The following is a 26,347-nucleotide window of genomic DNA, read 5'->3' as shown; positions in this document are numbered from 1 at the left end:
AACGCATAAAAAAGCCACACAAAGCCACAATTTTCAATTGTATTCTACCAGAACTAGAATCTTAGACCTAAGCATTACATATTCCGCGACATATTCGTCAACATTTTTATTTAAAATATATAATTGATGTTGAAATTTTGAAACACAGCTAAGACTCTTGTAGAATTCAAAATAATTTTGTTATTTAATTATGTATAATTTGAAAAGAGAATATACTATTTATGAATTTATGTTTATTTACTTTCAGTGTATGTTAATATGACTTGAGATTTTATTGCATGCTGTGCCATATAGTATGTGTCCTAATCTCGAGCAAATCTCAAGTCCGGAATGGACAATTAAAGACACATCCGTCCGTGCTCACACTTTAAAGCGTGACACGCTTCTCCTGAGCACGCATCAAAAGTGGCATTAATTAGCCTTAGCTTTAATGCAGCAAACGTGTGTCTAACCTGCTGTTCCTGAGTGAGTATGAATATGAATGCGAATGTGAGTGTGAGTGCGAGCGTATTCAAGAATATCTGTCTAATAACCCAAAGGTGTTGTGTGCATGTTGCTGTTGCTTTTGCTGTTGTTACTGTTGTCTCGTGTGTGCTGTATTATAGCAGCTCGAGCATAATTTCTAATTAACTTTTTGCTGCAAAGCGCCAAAGTCGTGACAGCAGCGGAACGAGAGGTGGAGAAGGGGAAAAAGGTGGAGGGGAGAGTGTGGGAGAGCCACGAGCACTGAGAGATCCCTTTAGCACGTCATCATAAAAATGTTTTGCCAACACATTTACGTGAAGCCTCTTGGGCAACTGAAGCAACGGTCGCCTGAGGGGGAAAGAGAGGGAGGCAAAATGCGTAACAAATGAAGTAAAGAAATATGTACGCAAACAACAAACACACACACGCACACACACGTACACACACATCTAGCAAAACAAAGGACGAACTCAAAATGGTAATAAAAACAACAACACCTGTAAACCTGTGTGCATTGTTGCTGTGGCTTGTGTTGTTGTTGTTTTTGTTGCTGTTGCTGCTCTTGTTTTTATGCGTTAAGTCATTAAAATGAAAATTTATTATGCGCACTGTAGCACAGGGCGCCTACTCTGGTCGCTGCCTATGTGGCGTATACGTAACGCATATCTCATTAAGCCAACGCTGCTGCTGCGGCTGCTGCTGCTGCTGTTCCTCCTGTTGCTCCTTCAGCTCCCGTTTCTGGTCTCACTTTTCTGTCTAAATGAAGCCAATAAAGCTTTTTATCTGCAGACAACGTGATTTATTTATATGCCTGAGAAATTATATTTAAAGACGCCTTGATTTCAAAGCAAAGCTTTAGCTTAGCACATATGGAACACGCTCTCATGCTTTAGCATAAATATAGAATTTTATTAATACAATTATTCCCAAAATGGAAATGGAACATTTCACTGCCCAAGCAGCACAAAGATTGTTAAAGTAATGAGAGAGAAAAGTTAAAGTAATGAAACTAACTTGAAATTGACATTTTTAGGCAAGCAATTGCCAAAGTTCTTAATTTGTCCATGAGCACAACATATGTGTGTATCCGTGTGTGTGTTTGTGTGTGTGTGTCTCTGTGTACCTTGCTAAAACTACCAAATAAGTTTGTCAAATGAAATTTATGCGAGCAGCGCAAGTAATTGAAGCGGAAATCCACAAGTAGAGAAGCATCAGCAACTAAAGCAACTGAAGCAACTGAAGCAGCAGCAGCGAGTGGCAAAAAGAAAGAGAAACTAATAATTTACTTTATTTGCACCTTTGAAGAGTCATCGTTGTCGTTGTCCTTGTCGTCCTTGCTAGTGAGCTTGCTTCCTCTATAGTAGTAGAGCAAAACTTTTACACGTACACATGCCATCAGGAAAATGGAAAAAGTTTCGGTTCTCACACATTGCTCTGTCGCTTCCCTGCTCATTTCGTCTCCTCTCAAACTCCGCCCACATCTATCTGGCTGCTCATCAAGGCGCGCAAATTAAGAAAATTATCATGCGTTGTACCTTGGCGACGAGCATGTCTTCTCTCTCTCTCACTCCTATTCCCTGCCATTGCGTAGCCTGGGGCAAAAACTTTGCCCAAGCAGAATCCAATTAAACATAAAAATAAAATAAATTGTGACATTTTCCAATTAGCGGCGAAAATAGTAGAACCAGAACCAGAGCCAGAGCCAGAAAGATGGGCACGCTGACAACATGTGTCATACTCCATCTCCAACTCCAATTCTCGAGGCGATTATTCCATAGTCATAGCTATAGCTATATTGCTATAGCGAACCCATTCCATATATATAAAGAGTCCTCTTTTGCGCTGCCCCAAAACGCTGCTTGTCAAGACAAATGCTGGCACCAAGATGTCTATCGCTCCATGGCGCTGCTTTTGCTGTCGTTGCTGCTGCTGACGGAGGCCGACAACATAGCTGGCTAATTAATGGCGTCAGTCGCATAACAACAACAATAATAGCAACAACAACAACAACAACAGCAACAGCTGAGCACCATTCAAGCATTTCCCGGCTGCAAATTACAAATGAGCTCTGTCGGAGGGACAGACACTCGAATGTGAAAATAATTGCCAAAAATAACACAGCATTTATTTATGCTCAACTAGACTTGCTTCCCCACTCCCACTCCCCACTCGCCCCTCTCCACTTGAGGCCGCATAAAGCGCAATTGCCAGCGAGTTTTTATGATTTTACTCAGCGTTTCTATAGACAGTTTTCTAAATGCACAAAAACACATAAAAATGTTGAGCAATTTCCAGCTGGACGACGCACAGGGAAAAGCGGGGAAACCGAAGCGGAAAACTCTGGCCCTTTGGCTCGTGCTTTTCTTTTCTTCTTCGCTGGCTTGCTTTGTTTTCGTTGTCGTTGTCGTTCTCGTTCTCATTCTCGTTCTGGGTTTCTTTTGCTTTCTTGCAATTTGCAACTAATTGCTACAAATTAATTTTAGTATGCTTTTAATGACATTTTGAATGTGGTAAATGACGTCGACGGAGATGACAATGACGCTCTTTGTGTTTCAATTGCTGCCAAAAGGCAAGCGCAAAAGGATTTTGTGGTTTTACTTTTTGCTGTCTCCCCCCTCTCTCTCTCTCTCGCTCTCGCTCTCCCTCTCTTGATATCTCTTTCACTCTGGTTGGCCATTGCTTAAATTTAATGAGCTGCGGCAATTTTCCCTTTTTACCCAACAAAATTGAAAAAATAACCAAGGCAAATGCGAGTCGCCTCAAGCCAGCAACAATGATGTGCATTTAGCTGTGAAGCCAGCGCACCCCTTGCCACACCTCTTGCGACGCCTCAAAGTTTACAATATTGCAAAAATATAGTGAAAATTCAGAGCACACTCTCAGCTCAGCTCAGCTCAGCTCAATGCAAACAGGAGGCAAGGCATCATCAGTGGTGTTCATTAGACTTCCATTGTGCTCAGCAGCTCAGCCCTTGAATTTGGATGTGGATGCGGGTGCAGGTGGGGGGTGGGTACGGAGGGGGTACGGGTTTGAATTTCACATCCGGAGAGAGATGATGCTGGCACGTCGTCAACGAGAACGACATCGTCGGATCCGTAAATCAAATCGGCGTGTCAACAACAAAACTAATTTATGTATTTACGAGTTTGTTTCCTGATTATTCATACGCACTGTGGGCCACTCTCGCAACGAGTCTCTGTTGACTTTCATTAGCTCTAATTAGGTAGAGAAGTGCTCGAATGTCATTCGCATTGCTCAAGCGACAAATCAAAAGCAGTTTCAGTTGCAGTTTCAGTTGCAATCGCAATTCTCGTATACTTTTCAAATCGTTGGGCAGCCCATAACTGCCAGAGAGTTACTCGGAACTGACCAACTGTGTGTGCTATGTGTGTGTGTATGTGTGTGTGCCACACCCCTGATGCTACAGTCGATGCTCCGTTCTGTTGGCGATGTTGCCTGTGTTTGGTTTACGTGCTTAAATTGGCAATTAGCAGATTAATTGTCACTGGCAATATATGCGTCAATATTTTGTGCAACCGACAGCTGCAACGCTTCCGTCCATCTGTCCGTCTGTCCGTCTGTCTGTCTGTCCGTCTGTCTGTCAGGCCAACGCGTCGCTCTCCCCGTCTGTCGATTGTTCACGTAGTTTGCTTTACGGCCCTGTTGTTTGCACAATTGTTTCACTACTGCTGCTGTTGCTGCTGCTGTTTGATTTCACTAACGAGCATTAGCATAAATTGCAATGGGCATTCAATGGGCAGCAGGTTGGATTGGGTTGGGTTGGGTTGGGTTAGTTGGTTGCCGCCTGTGTTTTGTGTAGCATATGACCGCTGCTGCTGCATGGATGCATGGATCATTTGACAACACGGGCACGTCCCTTTGCGTGCAACTCTGTCAGAAATGGTTGGCCAAATATCACCCAACACTGCACATTGAACATTTCAACATTGTGCAGTCAATCAGTTGTAAATTTTTAATGAGTTTTCATTTATATTAGCTGACTGACATCAACTGGCCATTTGCCAGTGCCAATGCGGTTCAGTCTAAGCAATTTGTCACGCAAATTAGCTGAACTGCCACATTGGCAGCTTCCCAGTTCATTACGTTGCGCATACGCCCCGTATTTCGCAACCCTTGTGCTTTGCACTTTAATGTTTATGCTACACTTTTTTCATTGTTGTCTTTTGTGGTCTCGTTGTCTTGATGCTGCTGTTGCAATAATTTCACACAAAATATTTCCTCAGCACATCGACGCTGACGTTGACAACGATAATGTTGCTGCATCTGTTTTTCTTGTTGATAGTAAGTTGTTGTGGTTGTTGCCAGTGGTTGCTGCTGCTTCTTGCTCTGGCCGCTCTGGCTTATTCAGTTGCTCATACATTTCACTTGACTTCACTGCCACGTCAACGTCAACGTCTTGCTGGAAACACACAACTTATCATTTTATAAGCATTTGTGTTTGTTTTTGTTTCGCTTTCCTTGCTTCTTCTTTTTTTTCTGCGCTGAGGAAAAACAAAATATTTTGTTGCATTTTGTTTTCAGCTTGCAGTCACCCCCTTCCCTTCTCTGTTCCCCCTCTTGCATTGTGGCCACAGGCAAAAGCAGTCTGTGTGTATTTTATGTGACAGATACTTTAAAATGTGGCAAAGTGGTTTTTGGCAAAGCGTGTGCTCCTCCTCCTCCTCCTCCTCTTCCTTTCACCCTGCGGTCGAGTGGGTGGCAACTGCAGCGAGTGAGACACTTCTAGGCCGTGTCCTCAACTTGGTTGGCATCGAGCCTCAGTCAGTGTGCTTTGCTGGGTCATTTCAAATGAAATTAATGTAAAATTATGTGCCACGTAAACTAATTTTTATGCGACGGCAAAGGGTCTGCGTCTCGAGTCTCTCTCTAGTCTCCAGTTTCCAGTCTCTAGTCTAGAGTCCACAGTCTACGATTTACGAGCGCACACACTTGGCCGCAATCCTTTCATGGCATTTGGAGAGCGTTTTATTGCGCACGCTGCCTGCCACTTAGAATGGCGAACAGGCAACAAAAAAAATGAAAAGCACGAGAAAAAAATTACCGCGACGCGCATTAAAATGTTGCCGGGCGATGCCCAACATCGACCTCGACCCCTTGCTTCTGCTTCTGCTGCTTCTGCTGCTTCAGCTGCTGTTGTTGTTCAAGTTGAAATTTATATTAGGCCAACAAAGTCGCAATGGTAAAATGGCAATGGGGATGTCGTTGAGGACATCGCTGCGCAGCCGTTGGCTATGACGATGGCGCCTGCTCTCAAGTGCTCATAAATTCACGAAAATTTCACAGCCGACGGTCCAACAAAATAAAAAGCGAACCCTTCAACCTCGCTCTATGCGTGTGCACACTCCACACACACACATACACACTCACAAAAAGAAAAGCTCAGCTGGCGTCAGCTGTTGCAGCCACAGAGGACACAGAGCAGAGTGTGCCACACACTCGACTCAACTCGCCTCGACTTGCTTCGACTTTGGTTTGGCAACATAAATTGTTAAAGAATTGCCACTTTACAGTCGTAAGGACCACATAAGCCGAGCCATATAAAAACCGCTCTGCTGGCTCCTGGCTCTTTATTTCTTTCTTCTGGCATTGAAAGTGCGGCTTTAACTTACCTTACTACTACTAACAACTAGTTCATTTGCGGGTCGATAGCATCTTCATGGCTGGGCTTCTTAGCACTCAATTCAGTGCTGCTGCAACATCACATAAAACACAATTGACTCCTCTTGAAAACTTGTTCGCTAATTTGTTAATAAAACTGTGCGATGACGAATCCTCATTTCCACCATTTCCTATTGCTTCATAGCAGTTTTCTGTCTTGCTTTTCGTGGGTCTCTTTCGCCTCCATTGAACAACGTATACGTAATATTTTGAGGGTCTGACATGTGTGAACAGTGGGCAGTGGACAATAGACAGTGGGCAGTGGGCTTCCATTATCTGTGCCCCTCGATGCGGCGGTTGCTGTTCGTGCATGTGAAGTGGCGTGATTTATAAGCGCTTTGCCAGCGATAATAAACACACAAAGCCCTTCGACGGACATGAGAATGCGGATGAGAATGGGAATGAGAATGGAGATGAGAATGCGATTCACCCACTTTTGGGGCGCACAAACAAATGAAAGAACAAATGGGGGGAAACACATGCAAAATAGTTTGCCATCTGCACATCCTTTCATTCCCCTTTTTACTACCTCTTTTCATTTCAATTTTCTTTGTTCGTTTTGCGGTTGTTGGTTACGGGTTGCCGGTTGCCCGTTGCCCGTTGCCAGTGGCCGCTTGTCGATTGCTGGTTGCTGGTTGCTGGCTGCACATCTTTTTGGGGGCAGTTTTTTACTTGATTTTGTGCACTTGTGTCCGTTGACAATAAAAATGGGCAATAGTCGAAGCGAAGCGAACCGAACCGAGACGAGTTGAGGCAACCTAAACCAAACCGCACGTCGATGACCCCCAACTCTAAGCCTGGCCATATCATTAATTTTGCACAAAAGGCAGGACATTTTGCCTTTTGCCAAATGCCAGAGATAAAGAGAGGAAGAGAGAGAGAGCGAACAGATCAAATAAATAAGGCTGCCAAACGACTTTGTTGTGCATTGGCAGCTCTGCGTCTGTCTTTGCTGCCGTCTCTGCCTCCGCGCTGCCAACTGCACTTGCCCTACAGTGCGTTTCACACCTTTAAGACAATTTGTACTTAGATTTTTAAGTGAACATTTAAATATATATTTACAGAAGCTACTATCTGGTAATATAACATTTTATCTAAAGACATTTTTATGTTTCTAAATTAAACGACATGCAATTGCAAGTTGTTCTAAATGTTTGAAACGAACTGTATATGGCTTCTGTGAGGCCAGCAACGATAGATTTGTCTCCGTCTCTGTCTCTCTCTCTCTCTCCAACTCCGTCGCCAGTTGTCTTCTGCTTACGTTCGACACGTTCGACATGTTGTCGGTCACACGCAGCGCTGCTTTTCTGCCAAATTGAAATTGTTTTGCCAAACAACAACGGGGCGTATCACTGACTCTGGCTGCTCCTTGCCAAAACTTGAGTATGTGTGTCCTGATACTACTATATGACGTACATACATAAGTTCTTTCCCCGAAGAAACTTCTCGGCCTGTGGCCAACAGTAGACAATTAAATTAAAATAGAACATTTCCAACTTCAATAAGTTTATTATTTTTTAATTTAAATTCGATTTATTCTATACATAATAGTATATTATTATTACGAATAATATGTAAATGAAAATCAATAGATATAATTTATATGCATACATAAAAATACATGAAAATAACTTTTGATTGTCCCATTTGTGGTATAAGTGTGGCAATTTCGCTACACTTTCGGTACAAGCTTGTCCCTGCACAGATGTACCAAATCTGTGAACAGTGCAACTAACAGAACCAAATGTCTCTTTTTAACAGAGCTTGCAGAAACTGTTAATGACGTTTTAACAGAGTGTAATAACAAAACAGATCACAACTAAACATTTTTGCTGTTTTGCTTTAACAAAATCTCTTTATTTAGTTCCTTAACTTATTGCGCAGTCGAATTTTGGCAGTGAGTTACATACATACATACATATGTCGGTGGGCAAGCGCATACCAAACTGTTTAAGAAATTTTAACGGAATAAAACAGATCACAACTAAACACTTGTTCAGTTTTCGCTTGAGAAATACAATGTGTTTCATTTAGTTTCTTTTAACATGCGTCTTTCTGTGAAGTGTGAGTATGAGTGTGTGAGTGAGTGTAATGCCTGTATGAATTCATACGTCTCTAGCGCCATGCAGTCAGCTCTGTCTCTTTCTTTCTCCCACGCAATCGCTATGCAAAAACTCATTGCGCAGTAGAATTTTGGCAGTCTATTTTGTCAGTGTGCAAGCGGATTCCAAAGAAAAATGTATTGTTAATAGCAAACTTTACAAGTAATATATTTAAACTCGTCAACTGCTACAAAAAACGAATTTTGAAGTATTTGTTTATACTTTCAACATAAATGAAATAAAAATGTCTACGTATTGTCGGCACTACGAACCACATACATCCCAGAATTGCAGCGCACATGAAGAGAATACGCCCCCACCTCAACAGGGGGGAGTGGAAGACCTATCACATGTGGAGTCCGCTTCGGCATTGCAACCATCACCATCCGATGCCAAAGCAGGATCGAATCCAGCCACACATTCCAAGCTGGGTAGTTGCTGCATTTTTAAAGATTGTAAGTAGCAATTATCCCAAATCCATTTCGATTCATAGCCAATTAATCTTTCGATTGCAGACTTTAACGAATATGCGAATATGATCGACACGCTGCACATTGCACCACGATTGTTTATACTGAAGCGAGCATTCCGAAGTAATACACCTTATACCTTGAACTTATCGATTCGCAATAATGCACTGGTAAGTTGTTTTTTACAATTATCATTTGATTTATTACTAAAGTTATTTCAACATCGAGTGTGGTGCAGTTCCCACGACTTCTAGAATTCAGCACGGACAGTCCAACAGACACATGTGTGTCCATTGATCAACACGAACTTAATCGTTATGTACAGACAGACAAAGTTCTTAATGTAAGGATCAACCTGCGGTGTACATCCTCCAAAAATATCAACCGCCGTCGTCACATATTCATCCACAGCTTTCACCCAAACATCATATTCGAAGTGCCCATTATTGGTAATTGGCAATAGAACTTCTTTCACATATAAATATTTCATTATTACAATTTACTTATTTTATTAATTAGTGGTAAGCGTGTTGACAGAAGCCTCAATCTGCGAACATATGGTACTTCCATCGACTGTGCCCAAGAATAAGAGCTATTATGAAACTATCATCTACAATCCTACCAAAGAGCCAATCTCAATAAAGTACAGAAAGTAAGTGATAAAATTGATTTGCAACTTAAGCACTTATAAAAAATTACTTTTATTTCCAACTTGCAGTAGCTATAAAGGACTCAAGCTTAACTACTTAAATAACTACACAGTGCAGGCAGAGGATTACGTAAAATTGCTTATAACATTTGAACCGAAGAAACTGCAGGATTACAAAGGATTCTTTAACATTAAGTTCGGAATGTGTAAGATAATGAAAGTATCTCCATCAAAGACTTCATCGTTAATATTCCTTTTTGCAGCTCCTCCCAGACTTGTGATATTCGAATACACTCCCAGGTCAATGGGTGTATATATGAATAAAGGCTATGTGCATTTTGGGCGCTCCAAATTCAATGAGGAATCTTCACGCACCATAATTGTTTGCAACGAGAGTCCCCATGCAGTCAAAATGAAACATCAATTCCATGTCGAGCTAGATGATCAGGCTGAAGCCAACTCCATGTCGAGATTCTCCAATAATATGTTTGAGGAAGCTATTAGCATGCACAGCATATTGATGTACGACTTCGATGATGAGAATCAGGCCCAAACGATTGTTTATAACGACGACGCTGCCAAACACTTTCATTTAGAAGTGCCTGATGTTATCGAAGCTTTTTCGTCCCACGAGATTGCGCTCACATTTCGACCTTTTTACGATGAAGAAAAACCTTTTCCAGATGACCAGGATCCACCGTACTTTCAGCGCACCAGGATTAACTTTTGCTTCACTGATTCATACGATTGCATGCAGACACACTATGTTCTAACTGATGGCGAAATTAGCGGCATTGAAATCGAAATGTTTCCGAAGACAATTGATTTTCGCAAAATCTACTTGGGAGAGGAGCACTGTGCCTACATCAAAGTCTTGAACGTAGATGGTTTGTAAGTGAAATTATAATTGATTCACAATTAAAGTCTCACTTATATTACAGACGTGAATGCCAAAGTTAAGTACAAGGATTGTCTGGAGCCCGAGCTTTGTGGATTGCGAATGACGCCCGCTGAAGGATTCGTTTTGGAGCCCTGTAATCGTGGCGTGTTCCATTTGTCGCTTTTTGTCATTGCGCCCGCCCGTTTCAACATTACACTGCGCTTCAAGGTGGAGAACGGCATGTATTACCATGTGTCGATCAAGTAACCACACTTTTGTAAATTGTCACCATTCTGACTAACATCTGCCAAACATCGCAGAGGCACTGGACAAAATGTGCAGCTGCGCACTTTTCCGCAACTTGTTGAGTTTGGAACTGTACCGTTTGCAGTGCCCCAGAAGCGTTTTATGCTTCTCATGAACCCGCTGGCTGTTCCCATTACCCTTCAAGTTCATGCCACTGAGGATGGCGAGGAGCAGCCCTTAATATTTAATATTCGTGACTCGAGCAAAATTCTGCCTATTACTGTGCGAGATCCCATCAAGGAACTGCAGCGAGCTCATGAGGACATCCTCGAGGATGTTGACTTGACGCTTGATGCTCGCTTGTCGTCAATTGAAAATGATTTATTATCAGAAAAATCTTACGTCGTCAATGAGTCGGAATATAGCTCGGAATTTGAAGAGGAAGTTATGGGTAACATATTTTATATTCTAATAATTATCAAAATCTATATAATTATTAAACTCTACATCAGAGCCTGTCCCGGCCATGGCCAGTCGTCTGCTGAAGGACCTCAAGAAGCAAAAAGTCTTTGACAAATCGGAAACAGACAAACGCGTTATTCAGGAGGCGCTACAGAATCTCTTGGAGACAAACTACTTTAGCATTTTCCAAAAACACAACAACTTTATCTTCATGGACTGGAATGGCATACCAAGCGATCCCAATGAAGTGTACTGCGACAATGAGATCATATACCTGCGTCCCAACACCGGACGCAGCATAACCATATTGATAATACCCAATCGAGTTGGATATTTCCATCGATCGCTTACTGTGCGTATTTGCCCGACGATGCCGCCTGGGGACTCTGAGTCAAGCGAGGATCACCAGAAGACTCTTATCAAATCGGAATACCTTTGCTCTAAGCTATGGTTCGAGTACAATTGCTCGACACCAGAGATTGAATGGTACAACATTGTTAACCTGACCGAACTGACTATCTATGCTGGAGAGGAATACAATTTTAATATGCTATTTTCCAACGTATCGTCAGTAGGAGGCTTCTTGCACTTTGATGTCATTGTAAGTAACCGTTTATTTACTGCCAGTCTTGCCTTTTCGAAACTCATCAATTCTATCCATTCTCCTAGCCAAATGAGATGAGTTTTCGTGATGGCACTTGGAAGTTTTACATTGGCTCCAAGTCGCAGGTGATCGCCAAATGTGTTGTCGTCTTTCGTATTGTTGGCCACAATAAACTGTCGGGTTTATTAAAAATAGTCGGCGACCCACATCCCTATCCCTTTCATTTGTATGGTAACGTTTTACCAACGGAAGTGCGCATCACGCCCATGTTTGTGCATCGGCGAGTTCATGTCTACGAGAAAAATAAGGTGCACTTTTACATTGACAATTTCTCACCGACAAACACGAAGCTGTCAATGAAGCTGGTAAGTAAACAATCAAGAATTTAACAAGTTATTCTATGACTATTAATATTTGTTATTTACAGAAAGACGATCGGTTTCAATCGCTGACAGTGCGAGGAGGAATGCTAGCGCCTACTGGACAGAGCATGTACACAACAATGGACTCGATGTTTACTGATCCTGATCTGTATCACAATATACTCTACATTGATCTTCAGTTCGATCATGTTATGGAGGTTCCCATCACATTTCTAGTGGAAGGAGTCCCTTTTTACTTTGATCGCAATATGGAAGAAGGCTTTGATGCCGGACTGCTCTTTACCGACCTCAAGGAGGACTTTTATGCACATAAATACAAGTACAAATTCAAACTGAAAGTATTTAATCGAGGACTGCTCACGTATCGTGCGGCGATATCCCGTTTGAAAACCTATAATCCCAAAGTCAAGTCGTCTGCCTGTACCAATCAACCGCTGACCGCTCGCTTTGAAATTATTCCGAAACTCTTGGAAATGCAACCAAATTCGGAGGCGGAAATTGAGATTTTGATAAGCAGCTATGAGGAAGGAGAATTCTTCAGTGATTTTCTGTGGGACATCACAGAGGTAACACATCCACAGCGTAAGAATGTTATCAAGAACACATACAAAGCAACCTTTGTGGAGTGTGATGTTAGTTGGGATCGCAAACAGCTCGCATTCAACTATAAACCCAGTCAGCCCTTGAAAGAACGCTCCCACATTGAAACCGCCGATCTAATCAACTACACTAATTTAGCTGTAGACAATGTGGAGCTAGAGGCGCAAGGTCCTTTTCGTATCAAGGAGTTGTTTGAGCACAATTTTGAAAAGCAGATCAAGGTCTCGTTGAATAGTCTGGAACGTAAAGAAATACTGGTGATACTAAATAAGGCGGCCTTGAAACAATTATACTGCAGGCAAATTGAAGGACGCATTAATGTGCTTGCCGTCAACAAAATGCAAAAACCTCTGCTCCTACGTCTCTCAGTGCAAGTACCCGAAGTCAACATACTCCAACCGGAATTGGTACTCTTTGATCGAGGACAACCATTCGATGATTGCGTCGAGATCATAAACCATGGTTGCTCCTCAGCTAACTTTAAATGGAAACGCATCGAAGTGAGCGAGAACTTTGTTGGCGACGACGATCCTGCCGATCTGGTTGCCGACGTTCTCTCCCAGATTTTGCTTACGCTCGAGTACAATTTTACCTGTGAGGAAGAGTCGAACATGACATTACGCTACCAACAATGTCGCTGTCAGCTTCAAAAGGAAACACAAACTGGGCATCTTATACTTGATATTATTGACGAAATTATTAGTGAAATCGACCTAACAAATCGGCGATTTATTGTACGCATGGACGAGGTAGATGCTTTGCTCGATAACAGCGATATTTACAGTTCTTCGAGTTTTGTTCGTCAGACAATTGACGAAATACTTGACCATCTAAACATTGAGTCCAGCCAGGAGTTGTCATTGGCATCCTCAGAATATTGTTTCTCCGATCGCTTCATTTACTTCTATGAGAAGTGTGGTCTTGTACCTAAGCTGCAACATCAATCATGTCTGCTTCATTTACCACACATTCGCCGGGGACACGAGGTCAAATCGCTGTTCCAACTGGACATTGTTGGTGGTCGGAGTCAATACTTTTCAGTGACACTGGTTAATTTGGCGCAGAAAATTAAATTCCACAAGGACAATATCTACTTAAATATCAAGGTGAGATTAATTATTTACATTTAATTTTAAATGATAATAAATGTATCCCATTCCAGCCTTGGTACGAAAGTTTCAGCTCCATCATACGTATATCGAATGTGACCAAATATCCTCTACAATTGCTGGTTATGCCAATGCTGCCGGAGAGCAAGGAGAAAATACTTACTGATGGATATGCGAAACTTATGCAGGATGAAGAACTAGAGCTCGAACCTTTAGGTGCTGATAAAATTAAAATTAACGGCATACTGGGACTCAACGAGAACTTTCTGCGCTCCTTCGGTGTGCTGATCAACAACAGTGCTAACAGCTATTTCCGACTGCGTGGCCAAGGGGTGCTGCCCATTTTGAACATAACGACAGTACTTCCCAAGGTGGAACAAAGCAGTTCTGAAATACTGGAGGAATACTCTTTTATGCGCAAAATTTACAACTACGAAACATTCAAGAGCATCACAGAGGTCGATGGAGATATTATGGGTCTTCGGGGCGAAGAGGACGACCAGGAAGACTCCTTCACTATAGATTTCTCGCATCTATCGGAGAGTGATGAGGATATGTCAGCAGCACAAAGACGTCACCACGATTATCGGTTGTTTCAGATGGTAAAGACCTATGTGCTCGTTAATAACAATCAGGAACTGCCGAATGCCACTGTACTTAATCAGATGCTGGTAACGGAGCGTTACTTGCATCGACTGCGAATCAATCCGGAGCTATACGATATCCATCAAAAGGTGTATAATAAGTACATTAGTCTGCACAAAACCCAAGCCTACAAGGCTTCAAATGTCAAGCATTTCACCGTGCAGCCTTTGCCATGTGAACAACTTGCCTATGTTCTGGACCTGGGGCCCCTCACTCTTAATACGCTAAGGCGATTCGAATTGCGACTGCATTTCTTTGGACCAGGCAAACTAATCGCATCTGCACGCACAGCTGTCAAGGTGCCTGGACTCTACGTTGATTTCCATGTGGAAAATCAGTAAGCTTTCAATTATTTATTTTAAGCATTATGATTTTAGACTGTTGCTCTTTCAGACCTGACAAGCAGTTCACCTACTGGGCGGAGAAGTGCAACGCGCCTGAATTCTTTGACAAGGGTTATCGAAACATGTGGGAACGGCTTCTTGACGCGTCAAAGAGTCCCAGACTGAATCACGCACACTCTTTCGACTTTGATAAGTTGACGAGACATCAGCGCGTCTTGACGGACAGAGATCGTCGCATGATCGAGGAGTATTACAACAGTTTGAATCCCTCGGTTTATCCAGACCAAAAGCACCATTTCATACTTGCAAAAGTATTTACCGCGTATCACTCAAATTTTTCTGGCGTTGAAATTAAATTAGTTGGACTATTTAAGCCGGAGTCAAAGTACTACGAACGCGATCAGCGTATAGTCGACTACATTTACATTGATGTAAGATAACGCAGTATACATTTTCAACTGCATGTTTAATACAATTTTATATCGTATTCCAGCTACACATGGGACCCACGCTGCCCATTCTTCTGCGAGGCGTGATCTCAGCGTGAACAATTGATTTTTATTGAACCTGATGTGCTGCAGTTATTAATGTGTTAAATTTATATGTGCTAAAATAAAACAACAAAAATACGCTTCATCAGCAATACATATTGAGCTGGCGAAAGAAGTAGTGAAAAATTAGCAGGACGAGGAATGAACTAGTCACAGGCAAACCCGCTGCTCTCACCCAGCCCAGTATATTGAAGTCATCGGGATAGAACTCAAATGGCTCTGTAGGAAGCTCGCCACAATTTGATATCGTCACTGGCTCAATAGGGAAGTCATCTGTGTCCGTTTTCACCTGTTTACCAAGCGGACAGACTATTTAACCACAAATCATCAAAACACATTCATCGACTGCAGCACTTACATCTTCTATGGCGTACACTGTATCCATGCCCTCCAACACTTTGCCAAACACTGTGTGCTTGCCATCTAGCCACTTAGCTCCCACCGTAGTTACATAAAACTGGCAACCATTTGTATTTGGTCCTCGATTTGCCATTCCTAGGTAACCAGGCCGATTATGCTCCACACTCATCGCTTTTTGCTCATCTTCGAAGTAGTCGCCATAGATGCTTATGCTACCTGTGCCATCTCCGTTGATAATATCGCCGCCCTGCACCAGAAACCGATCTACGATCCTATGAAACCTTGCACCAACATAGCTCGTCCCATTAATGCCTCGCAAGCAAATGTGTCGGAAGTTGGCCACAGTCTTAGGGGCCAGTTTCCCAAACAAGCCGAAAGTAATGCGACCCAATTTCTGCTTGTTTTGCTTAACATCCATATAGATTCTGGATGTCACCGTGAAGCTGAGAGTATTTCCAACTCCAACAAGAGTGGACACTACCAACAGAAGACCAATAAACTTCATTGTTCTTACGGAACTCGCGGCGTATGATGAAATACCACTGACCAACTGAATTAAAAAACCTGCAAACAAGTGACTACAACCAATGGAAGCCATACAAATTTTAGGTTAAGAGCAACAAACTAGACAACCACCTATGTACAAACATACAAATATATACTTCTTATTTAAACATGTGTCATCGATTTTCTCTGTTAAATGTTGCAATTATATTGCACCCTGAGCTCCAATACTCACAAATACATACATTTTAAATAAAAAAAATTATATCTTATAAATTCTCAGCGAGCCTCCCGATTTAAAGGATTAGGATTAGCAATGACTATTTTTGTTTAAGCGATAAATTTCTTGGCAAATCAAAACACCTTTTCTTAATTTTGAAATACAACCGAATCTGAGTATTCAAATTGGATTTTGTAAATCAGTTAATATGGGGAACTCAATTCTAGTCGAAAAAATCAATGGAAAAAATCAATAATTCAAATTACACACATAATAAACAAGCTACAACATTGTTGAACCATTTATTAAATGTTTACTCTAACATGCCCGCCATAACAATAAATCCATCTGCTCGCGCCATAAATGCGTTTTGCTTTTTTTGAACTCGGCTGGACGCTGAAGTTTCTCAAACTTTTGCCAACGAAATACCAGGCGAACAAAAACGAGCAGCAGGTTGCAGAGCGGGAGTGCACAGCACGCACAAGCACAAAGAATAAACAAAGCGAACAGCTGTAGCTCGTTCACACCCCACTCGTCAATACTCTTCACACTTTAATTGTAAGTCAACAAACTCGCATACATACATACATGTGCTTATTATGCTTTTGGATCATAACTGTTGTAGACATTGATCCCATTGCATTCGCACCCGCACGCACACTTCATAAGAGGTTGCTCTCTCTGTCATTCTTGTTGGATCATACCAGCAAGTGTCAGAGCGGGAGCACGGCATACGCAAAAAGAATAAACAAAGCAAATAACAGTGCCGTGCTCTCCGCCCCCTCCAATACACCATACACTTAATTATGAGTATACACACATGTACACAGGTGCTTATTATGGTTTTGGATCATAACTGTGCTAGCCATTGAGCCCATTGCATTCGCACTCGCAAGCATATGCATTGTGCTCTCCCTCTTTTCTCGAATGCATACCATCGTGTTTATATGTACATATGTCATAATGTGGATATTTTAATATGATGCGCATTTGAGAATATCGCTTTCTGCGGATTATGTTCACCTGGTGTTTCGCTACTAAACGAATCGATATTTCGCTGTTCCAAGAGTATTGCGGACGGCACAAAAAAACTGCAGTTCGTTTTTCTGTAAAGTAGCTTTATAAAATAAATAAAATCTAAAATAAAAAAAAATAAACGAAATTTAACAATTAAATGTGGTGTCTGCAAGACAATTTGCCGATACATTCCTTTGAACGAGCGGGGGTGCATAGCCCGCACAAGCATAAGGAATAAACAAAGCGAACAGCAGTAGCTCGTACACACCCCACTCGCCAATACTCTTCACACCTTAATTGTGAGTGAACGCACACACATACGTGTACTTAATATGCTTTTGGATCATAACTGTTGTAGACATTGATCCCATTGCATTCGCACCCGCACGCACACTTCATAAGACGTTGCTCTCTCTGTCATTCTTGTTGGATCATACCAGCAAGTGTCAGAGCGGGAGCACGGCATACGCAAAAAGAATAAACAAAGCAAATAACAGTGCCGTTCTCTCCGCCCCCGCAATACACCATACACTTAATTATGAGTATACACACATGTACACATGTGCTTATTATGGTTTTGGATCATAACTGTGCCAGCCAGTGAGCCCATTGCATTCACACTCGCAAATATATGCATTGTGCTCTCCCTCTTATCTTGAATGCATACACACGTGTGTGTATGTCATAATGTGGATATTTTAATATGACGCGCAGTTAAGAACAGCGCTTTCTGAGGATTATGTTCGCCTGGTGTTTTGCTACTAAACGAATCGATCTTCCGCTGTTCCAAGAGTATTGCGGACGGCACAAAAAAAACTGACTGCTGTTCGTTTTACCATGATAAAATAAATAAATTCAATAATCAAAACAATTTAACACCGTTAAGTAAGCAAGTGGGTGTTATAGATAATGTAAGCTTCATCAATTGATTTACTGTCTGTTTGTAGCAGCAGCATATGCGATACGATGGTTATGATCCTGTGATTGATTTTCTACAAGCAGATGCCAAAAGAATAAACTAAACAAAAACTCCACACACCTAATTATTTGAACTATGCGCACATGTAGAGTGTGACCAAAAACCAATTTTCCAACATATTTAACGATAAAATATACCAAACATTAGAACTCTGAAAGATGCCAACAGGTTACACTTCGTGTGGTATATTTGCAAAACATGTGTACAAAGCGGGTAATTTGAATTGCTTTTTCAAAATCAAATCTCTAGCAAAATTAAAAACAAAATAATACGTTATATTATTCATCACGTGACGTAAAAAAATTAATATTTATATATATAACTACATATATATGTAAGGAGACTTATACATACAATTAAACTAAGACGCCGGGTGGCATCCAGGCTGCAGTCTGCATTGGCTGAGGCAACTGGCATATGTCCTCCCTCTTAATAGGGGCACATTCTATATCGCAGAGATTTGAATATTTGTGTACATACCGCGTACGAGCGACGGGGCTGCGCTGGGGCTGGGTGATATAGGCTATGAGATCAGATCTAACCATTCGAATCTTCCGGGGAAGATTCTGGTGAGTCCTACATTCGCTTTTTCTGCGGATGTACGTACTTACAGGCCTTGCCCATGTGACAGTGGCCGCGCATGAACTGTTTGCAAATGCCAGTGTTGCCACCACCTACACCCCCGCCGCGATTGGAGCCAGAGCCCGCTGAACGCCAATTGCCTCCGGAGTTGTCTTGGAAGTTGTTGCCACCGCTACGCCAGTTGCCGCCACTACCGGCCTTGCGATTATTGTTGCGCGGACCGCCCCCGTTCTGCATAGGACCAGGACCACCCATGCCGTTGGGCATTGGGCCGTTCATCATGGGCCCGGACATTGGGCCAGGTCCATGACCTGGACCGGGTCCATTCATCATCATGGGTGGGAAATTCATGTTATTAAATCCTTGCGGAGGCGCTCCAAATGGTCCAACAGGACTGCCGAATTGATTGCCCATAAAATTGGGTGGCATGTTCATATCCATTCCTGGTCCTCCTCCACCGACAGGTCCATTCATATTGTTCATCATGGGGCTTCCTGTCATTTGGTTCTGCCAGATGGGCGGTGGTCCCTGTTGCTGCATATTCATAGGCATCTGTTGATTGGGATTCGGCGGCATGTTGCCAGTGTTGGGCATAAAGTTGTTGCCAAAAGGCTGGAAGGGATTACCCGGCATCAGGTTGGGATTTAGTCCAGGCATCATGTTGTTCATGCTGTCATTGAATCCCATTTCAACGTTAGGGGCTGCGCCATAACCCTTCGGCTCTGGCCAGGCTGAAGTGCTGTAGTCGTTGACGGCATCTGGGTTGCCGGTCAGATCATCAATTGGTATGATGGGAATGTCGTGCGAGAAATGCGGCTCCAGCTCCGCCTCTGCAGCACTGTCTGGAATCATGTCTGGCGAGAAATACAGAGCACGCAGTGTGGTTGCCTCGCGCTCGGCTTGCACGATGCGCTGTTTAGACAGATTGCCGTTCGGATGAACGGGCACGTTATCCACCTCGATCAGGGGACGCCATTCCATCTGTGGCTCCATAATGTCATCGAAGCCTCTTCGCGCAATGTTCAAGGCATCGCGTTCGCTGTAGCGTTCCATGTTCTTCATTTCGAGGAAACTCTGTTTCGTGACGTTTACGCGCTCAGAACGATCAACCTCAAAGCAGCGCACTTGTGTGAGCTTCTCCTCCGGTTGCCATGTGAGCTTCTTCTTGGGTCCCTTGCGTCGATGCAACATTAGTATGCCGGGTGGTCCGTTAGGACCACAGCCAGGTCCAGGTTTTTTGGGCTCTTCAGGTGTGTCGTCAATGTCATCCATATGACTTGACTCTTCATCAGCGGCGGCATCGCCGGGGGCCCTTTCCTTTTGTACCTTCTGCTCAATGTCCTCTTTAACCTTCCGCAGCGGAATGTCATCATCATCGGCATCAGTGTCTTTACCAGGAGACCCCGCTCTACTCTCATCGTTCTCCTTTGTGCTATCATCGGACTTGTCCTCGCCTTTCGATTCGTCCAAAGTGTCCTGATAGAACTTCAAAGGTGCCAGTGGTGCATCTTTTTCAGTTGGCGACATTGCCGAGTTGAGCTTCTTGCGCTTCACCATTTTCTTGGGTTCAATCGATGCCGTCAGGGCATCAGAGAACAGATTCGTCTCTACCAAAGTTTGTACTGTAAATACATAAGTTATTTAAAATGTAAATATTAATAATGTATAATACAATTGTCAAATCTCATTTTTACTACGCCATGGGTTCTTGCTTTTGTCGTAACAACTGTATATATTTAAATTAATAAACCGAACTAATGCCGACTGAACTACAAAATGAATCCCCGGGAATCCCCTCAAGCAATCAACATGCGTAAACCCAACGTCAACTCACTTAGGAGTAACCCCACTACTCCTTCAACCGATTACGATAACCCTATGTGATCATCGTGGGACACGGCATGCGCCTTAACATAGCCTTCAATTAAAAGGCGGCCTCTGTTCTCAGACCTTGGTAGCTCCACGAACGTGCACGGTACGCATTATGTACTGATAAGCGTTTCTCACATTGCAGTAATAATATACTATCAACTGGCAGCACCCATTAACTAGGGCGTGATCTGGCCAAATAAAAAATATGTATATATACAGTTCAAAGCTAGCGATTGAACCGTGTCATATGATGCTACCAAACTTTAAGAACCGCCAGCTCAACAAGATGTTGATCATTTTTCTTTTTTGCGTTCATTGCATATTTTTATTTCAATAGAAAAAATTATATTTTTCTATAGGAAAGTCGTATTTATTTGTGTGTAGTAAATGTAGGTTTTGATAGTTGTTAGTAAGCTTGAATCTACATACCTTAAAATCTAATAAAATCATTATATATTGAGATGGAGATTAAGATTGAATACTTAACACCGAAACAGACTCGTCATCGACATCGTTTTCCTCTGAAGCGCATGCGCCGTAAAACAGTTCACTTGATTCTTGGCTCAATGGACTAAAGATGCGCCGTATACCATCCATTCCACTTCCTTGGCATTAACGTAAAAAACTAAATCACAGTTCTAACTATTAACAAATCATCCTTATATGGACCATTACCCAAACCATTCAATTCAGTACCATTAATAGGCGCTTAGAAAACGAATGTACACAAAGGGCCCTTTTTCCCGGCCACATAATGAAATATTCCCAACCAACGAATCAATCAAAATCAATTAATTAGGCTAAATATTAATCACCCACCCAATCGAACATTATTTTTAAAATCGTTTTGCTCAAAAAATACACAATTTTCCCAAATGTTGCAGACAAAAGCTTAAACCCATCGCGTCTGAAAAGATATGAAAAGCCTTTAGTAACACGTTCATAAAATGTTTGCTTACTCTTTTTGGGTGCTATCAGTTTGGCGGCTCCAGGTCGCTCCACATGACCGCTCACATTGTTTATGTCAATCTTCGCCTTTTTCTCGGCCGGACTGCCCTCTCCTCTTGAAGGCGGCGGGGATGAGCGCTTTAGCGTTGGAGCGGATGGAATTGTTGGAGGTGCTGCTGCTGAAGCTGTAGGCTTCTTCAGGCCCTTTCGCGATGGCGGAGGTGGCGCCTCTTCGGTCAGACCATGGGAGCGAAACTTCGATTGATATGTTTTAACGGTAGCTGTCTTCTCAGTGTCACGGCGTATTTCGATTGAAATCGATGCCTTCCTAGATAGTATGGGTATTGATTTAGGCTTCTGCGCCTCGCCTTCGCCTTCTTTTTTCTTTTCAGATTGGGCTGATGTAGTTGAAGATGATGGTGGTGGTGGGGGCATTAACTTGTTATCTTTTTCATTCTCTTTTTTGGGGCCAGTCGAAGGCGAAGACTTGTCTTTGTCCTTATCGCGACTGCGATCTTTGGACGAGCTAGGGGTGGACGAAGAGGATGACGACGACGATTTTGAGGAGGAGGATTTGTACTTAGTCGATGAGGATGAGGATCCTCGATCTTTATCTTTGCTTGAACTGGAACTTGAGGAACGTGCCTTGTCTTTGTCACGATACTTGTCGCTCGAACTACGATGCGACGACGACGATGATGAACTCTTTGATGACGAGCTCTTGGACGAGGATGATGATGATGACGAAGAAGACTTATGGCTAGATGACGACCTGTGACTGCTGGATGATTTTCTATCCTTGTCAGATCGATCAGATCGCTTACTCTTGTCACGAGTGCTTTTATGTTTTTTGTTAGCATCGTCCCCAGACTTTGAATCTGTTATTGTTGTACTACTATCATCTAAAATGGATTTTTCAGAACACTCTATACTGATATTATCCTCGACACCGCCTCTGGTCTCAGCACTAGACTCAGATGGTGGTAAGGAACTATCGTCATGATTATACAGACTATCTGCTGCAGATGCTGCTACAGAAGCCGATTTGTCAACTGATTTGATTGTTATAACTATATTGCGTTTGCGCTCTGCCGAGGAAATTGTGTAGTTTTGGGTCACAACTCCTCCTCCGCCACTGTCCGTGCTGTCCGACGAGCTGTGTTCCATATTCGATACCGGCTCAATGGTCCCCTGTCCTGAAAGTTCTCTTGGCGCACCACCAGCAGATGGTGGCTCTGCAGACCCCCCCGACGAAATGTTCGGTGAAGGGAGACTTGGATTCTCCGTCACGATCTTTAGCCATTGTTCGACCAGCCGTTTTGCCAGAATTCGTACCCCTGAAAGGAGCATTAAAACAACAATGTTAACAAAATATGAAAAAACCAAGTTAGTTAACAATCCCATTATTATAAACAATTGAATTTATATGACAATCTTATGAACCAAACTTACCTTCGTTGCCACCGTCCTTACAAAGTCCTTTGACCAGAATGGGAGCAGAGTTAATTTTTAGCCTATTCACATCAACTGGAGAAAGAAGCAAAAGTTCCAAAATCTCCTGTACAAGGGGCCAATTCATTGTGCGAATGGCATCACTAAGCCAGGTACACACTAAGCCCCAGCCTCCGACGGACATAAAGTCGCCCAGCAGTTCCGTTTTAGTAGATTTTAATATCTGAACGTAAACGCATTTGGAAACCAACTTCTTTGAATACTTAGTCATCAGCCTATTATGAAAAATGATTCGTAATTAAACGCTAGGTGGCGCTCTTAAATTCACAACGTTTACAACTTACCCCGCTATGCGTCGCACTTCCACTGTACTAAGTATTCCACCATTATTATCTAAAAGCACCCGTAGGCACCTTAACAACTGTAATGGCACTATACGTGGCTGCAAAATAAAATAAAATAAATAAATAACAAAACACAAAAGTACCAAACTCACCATTGTTTGTTTGTTTATTGAAAGTGTACGGCAACGCCGTTCAATTGTAAATGCAATACTGCCGTCTCGCTTTAACGTAGGCGCTTGTGTATAGGGGTCCAAAAGTACTTAATAAAATACAGACACCACGAAGATTACGTAATACACCAATTTAGGCCATCCGATTTGTAATTGATAAATTCAAAATCTAAAATCGTTATAAGAAAACCACTTGGTAATTATACACAAAGTACTAACCAACTTCAACTATTTATGTTTTATGGCTATCAACGCAATCAATACGAAAAAGTTCGTTAACCTAACAAAAATTTGCAAAATAGTCTTACATCCTTATTTCCGCAATGTCAAAACATTTTCCAAAACGTCCACCAACAAATATACCGACTGCTTTTGGTTAAATTCTATTAAAACAAATTTCTCAGGAAGAAAATTGCAAAATCAAAAACGTGTTTCGCGTACAGTGGCAAACTATGTTGTAGTGCGATTATTCGATTTATCGAAATCGATAATTGTAAATATGCACCCCTGCAAGAAAAAACTATATTGTAAACTACAAAAATTATTTTAAGCGATATTGATTTATTTTTACGTTTTTATGAGACGCACGTTAGAACTATTCCGCCTATACTGAAAGCGACACTAAAAAAAACAATTCCGACTGTTTTAAATTAAGAAAAAGTTGGCAAGGCCACCTATGCCACGTAGACACCCTGGCGACGCCATATTGTTTTTCACTCATTTCACAATGTTGGATTTTAGTTTTTAAATACAATACCAATATTTTCCACATGACAACTACCAAAATAAATCACCTTTTTACCATATATTTAGTTCTGCCCGACACGCCCACGCCCCAAAGTGACTTGGCTTTTTTTCTCACTTCAGCCTTTGTGTGTGTTTGTCCGTACACACATATTTCAGCAATTTTTTTTTGTTATATTTATAAAGCCTACCATTAAAATTCATTTTGATCAATTTTTTTTAGTTTAACTTATTTATTTTTGATGCTTATATATTTATAGAATTAATTGCGTCTCAATTTATTTTCGAAAGTGAAAGTCCGAGCCTCAACAACAATAATATCAACCAAACTCACCCAACGACAACAATAGAATGAAAAACGAGTGGAGAAATTTCACGCGATTTAGCGTGACCGCAGGTCAAACTTGAAAATTTTAGTATTTCATTTTGCAGATTATTCTAGTTCTCTTACCATATTCTTATAAATTAAATGAGTTTAAAATTCTGTAAGTACAATGTATAATTGTTCTGCATTTTTTAATTATATTTAAATAGACAAATTCAGAATATTATTTGTATTTAGTCAAACTTGTAATATACCAGAAAATAAATTTGAGGTTTTCAAATGTGGTCACATTGACTAGCAGCTGTTCAAAACAAACGTGCACGCTGATATTTAAGTTGGTTTATTTGAAACGAGGAATTAAAGAATTTATGTAAATATGAGCGACAATGAAGAAGACGGTCCAACTAAACTGAGCACAGAGCCGGTGGACAATGCCTGGTCTCTGAAAATTCCAGCATTTAAGGAAGAGGACAATCCACACGGCCTCATCGAGGAGAGCTCCTTTGCCACACTTTTTCCAAAATATCGTGAAAAATATCTGCGAGAAGTGTGGCCCTTGGTTCAGCAATGTGTAGCTGAGCACCATTTGAAGGCTGAGCTGGATTTGATTGAGGGCAGCATGGTGGTGAAGACAACCCGAAAAACGTGGGATCCATACATCATCCTTAAGTCACGTGACATGATCAAACTTATGGCTCGAAGTGTACCCTTTGAGCAGGCGAAGCGAGTGCTGCAAGATGACGTAGGATGTGATATAATCAAAATTGGCAACCTTGTGCACAAGAAGGAGAAGTTTGTCAAGCGGCGACAGCGTCTCATTGGTCCCAATGGTGCTACTCTGAAGTCTATCGAGTTGCTGACAGATTGTTACGTTCTCGTCCAGGGCAACACTGTTGCAGCCCTGGGCCCCTACAAAGGTCTGCAACAGGTGCGCGACATTGTGTTGGAAACGATGAACAATGTACATCCCATCTACAACATCAAGGCGCTGATGATTAAACGCGAACTGATGAAGGATCCCCAGCTAGCCAACGAGGATTGGTCGCGTTTCTTGCCGAAATTCAAGAACAAAAACATCAGCAAACGCAAGCAGCCAAAGGTCAAGAAAACTAAGAAGGAATACACGCCATTCCCTCCTGCGCAGCCTGAGAGTAAAATTGACAAGCAACTCGCGTCGGGTGAATACTTCCTCAACCAGGAGCAGAAGCAGGCCAAGAAGCAGCAGGAGCGTAGTACTAAGCAGGCCGAGGCCGCCAAAAAGCAGGATGAGCGTCGCAACAAGGACTTTGTGCCGCCCAAGGAAGATGGTTCAAGTACTGCTGCGGATCGCAAACGTCAAAGCAACGACAACAAAGTAGATGTGAATGCGTTGAAGGCAAAACTTCTAAAGGCTAACAAGAAGAATCGAAGCTGAGCAGAAAACGTAGCATTAAGTTAGTTTTTAAGTCAAAATTTTGCTAATAATAAAACTTATAAACGCATATTCAATCAAATTCACATGGTATACACTTCTACATATTACATTCATACAACGAATGCGTGTATAACACTTGTTCGGTATAAGTAGCTCGCTAGCATTCAAGTAAGTGGCAACGCTGGCGGTAGCTCTCCCGCTCTCGCAGTAACGACACAACTCGCTCT

The 26,347-nt window shown here is 42.1% G+C and overlaps 4 protein-coding genes across 10 annotated transcripts in view; 2 read left to right on the top strand and 2 right to left on the bottom strand.

Annotated features, from left to right (window-relative positions):
* Nucleotides 1-15,279, top strand: part of LOC133850839 (uncharacterized) — a 47,901-nt gene extending 32,622 nt beyond the window's left edge. The window contains exons 1-15 of one of the 5 annotated variants that reach the window (XM_062287071.1): nt 8,064-8,208; nt 8,533-8,701; nt 8,762-8,886; nt 8,955-9,165; nt 9,236-9,368; nt 9,435-9,571; nt 9,629-10,252; nt 10,307-10,508; nt 10,566-10,942; nt 11,004-11,554; nt 11,623-11,922; nt 11,985-13,646; nt 13,703-14,631; nt 14,688-15,069; nt 15,132-15,279. In XM_062287071.1, the coding sequence (XP_062143055.1) occupies nt 8,782-8,886; nt 8,955-9,165; nt 9,236-9,368; nt 9,435-9,571; nt 9,629-10,252; nt 10,307-10,508; nt 10,566-10,942; nt 11,004-11,554; nt 11,623-11,922; nt 11,985-13,646; nt 13,703-14,631; nt 14,688-15,069; nt 15,132-15,185 (5,667 nt within the window). In that variant the 5' untranslated portion in view covers nt 8,064-8,208; nt 8,533-8,701; nt 8,762-8,781 and the 3' untranslated portion in view covers nt 15,186-15,279. Of the gene's footprint in view, nt 1-8,063; nt 8,702-8,761; nt 8,887-8,944; nt 9,166-9,235; nt 9,369-9,434; nt 9,572-9,628; nt 10,253-10,306; nt 10,509-10,565; nt 10,943-11,003; nt 11,555-11,622; nt 11,923-11,984; nt 13,647-13,702; nt 14,632-14,687; nt 15,070-15,131 lie in introns of those variants that run through there. The other 4 variants (XM_062287070.1, XM_062287069.1, XM_062287067.1 and 1 more) reach the window with 4 other exon arrangements.
* On the bottom strand, nt 15,089-16,136 carry LOC133850857 (peptidyl-prolyl cis-trans isomerase, rhodopsin-specific isozyme). Its single transcript, XM_062287100.1, has 2 exons — nt 15,548-16,136; nt 15,089-15,478 (listed from the first exon to the last, which is right to left on the bottom strand). The coding sequence occupies exons 1-2, from the start codon at nt 16,052-16,054 to the stop codon at nt 15,275-15,277; spliced, it is 711 nt and encodes a 236-aa protein (XP_062143084.1). The 5' UTR covers nt 16,055-16,136; the 3' UTR covers nt 15,089-15,274.
* Nucleotides 16,137-18,523: 2,387 nt separating this feature from the next.
* On the bottom strand, nt 18,524-24,312 carry LOC133850840 (serine/threonine-protein phosphatase 1 regulatory subunit 10). Of its 3 annotated transcripts, XM_062287073.1 has the most exons (8): nt 24,209-24,312; nt 23,946-24,144; nt 23,620-23,806; nt 23,468-23,565; nt 23,124-23,398; nt 21,683-23,008; nt 18,881-20,473; nt 18,524-18,778 (listed from the first exon to the last, which is right to left on the bottom strand). In XM_062287073.1, exons 3-8 carry the CDS (start codon nt 23,620-23,622, stop codon nt 18,699-18,701), a joined length of 3,375 nt encoding a protein of 1,124 aa, XP_062143057.1. In that variant the 5' UTR covers nt 23,623-23,806; nt 23,946-24,144; nt 24,209-24,312; the 3' UTR covers nt 18,524-18,698. The 3 variants fall into 3 exon arrangements, with proteins under 3 accessions (XP_062143057.1, XP_062143059.1, XP_062143058.1); XM_062287075.1 differs by having other exon boundaries at nt 23,616-23,806; nt 23,946-24,211; XM_062287074.1 differs by lacking the exon at nt 24,209-24,312 and having other exon boundaries at nt 18,524-20,473; nt 23,946-24,207.
* A 673-nt stretch (nt 24,313-24,985) lies between these two features.
* LOC133850849 (KRR1 small subunit processome component homolog) lies at nt 24,986-26,227 on the top strand. The gene has a single exon (XM_062287090.1). It carries the CDS (start codon nt 25,083-25,085, stop codon nt 26,118-26,120), a length of 1,038 nt encoding a protein of 345 aa, XP_062143074.1. The 5' UTR covers nt 24,986-25,082; the 3' UTR covers nt 26,121-26,227.
* Nucleotides 26,228-26,347: the final 120 nt, after the last annotated feature.

The sequence above is a fragment of the Drosophila sulfurigaster genome, chromosome 2L, assembly GCF_023558435.1.
Source record: "Drosophila sulfurigaster albostrigata strain 15112-1811.04 chromosome 2L, ASM2355843v2, whole genome shotgun sequence".
Taxonomy (NCBI): Eukaryota; Metazoa; Arthropoda; class Insecta; order Diptera; family Drosophilidae; genus Drosophila; species Drosophila sulfurigaster.
Note: the sequence above shows the minus strand (reverse complement) of the source record. Positions and strands in the feature narration are given on the sequence as shown.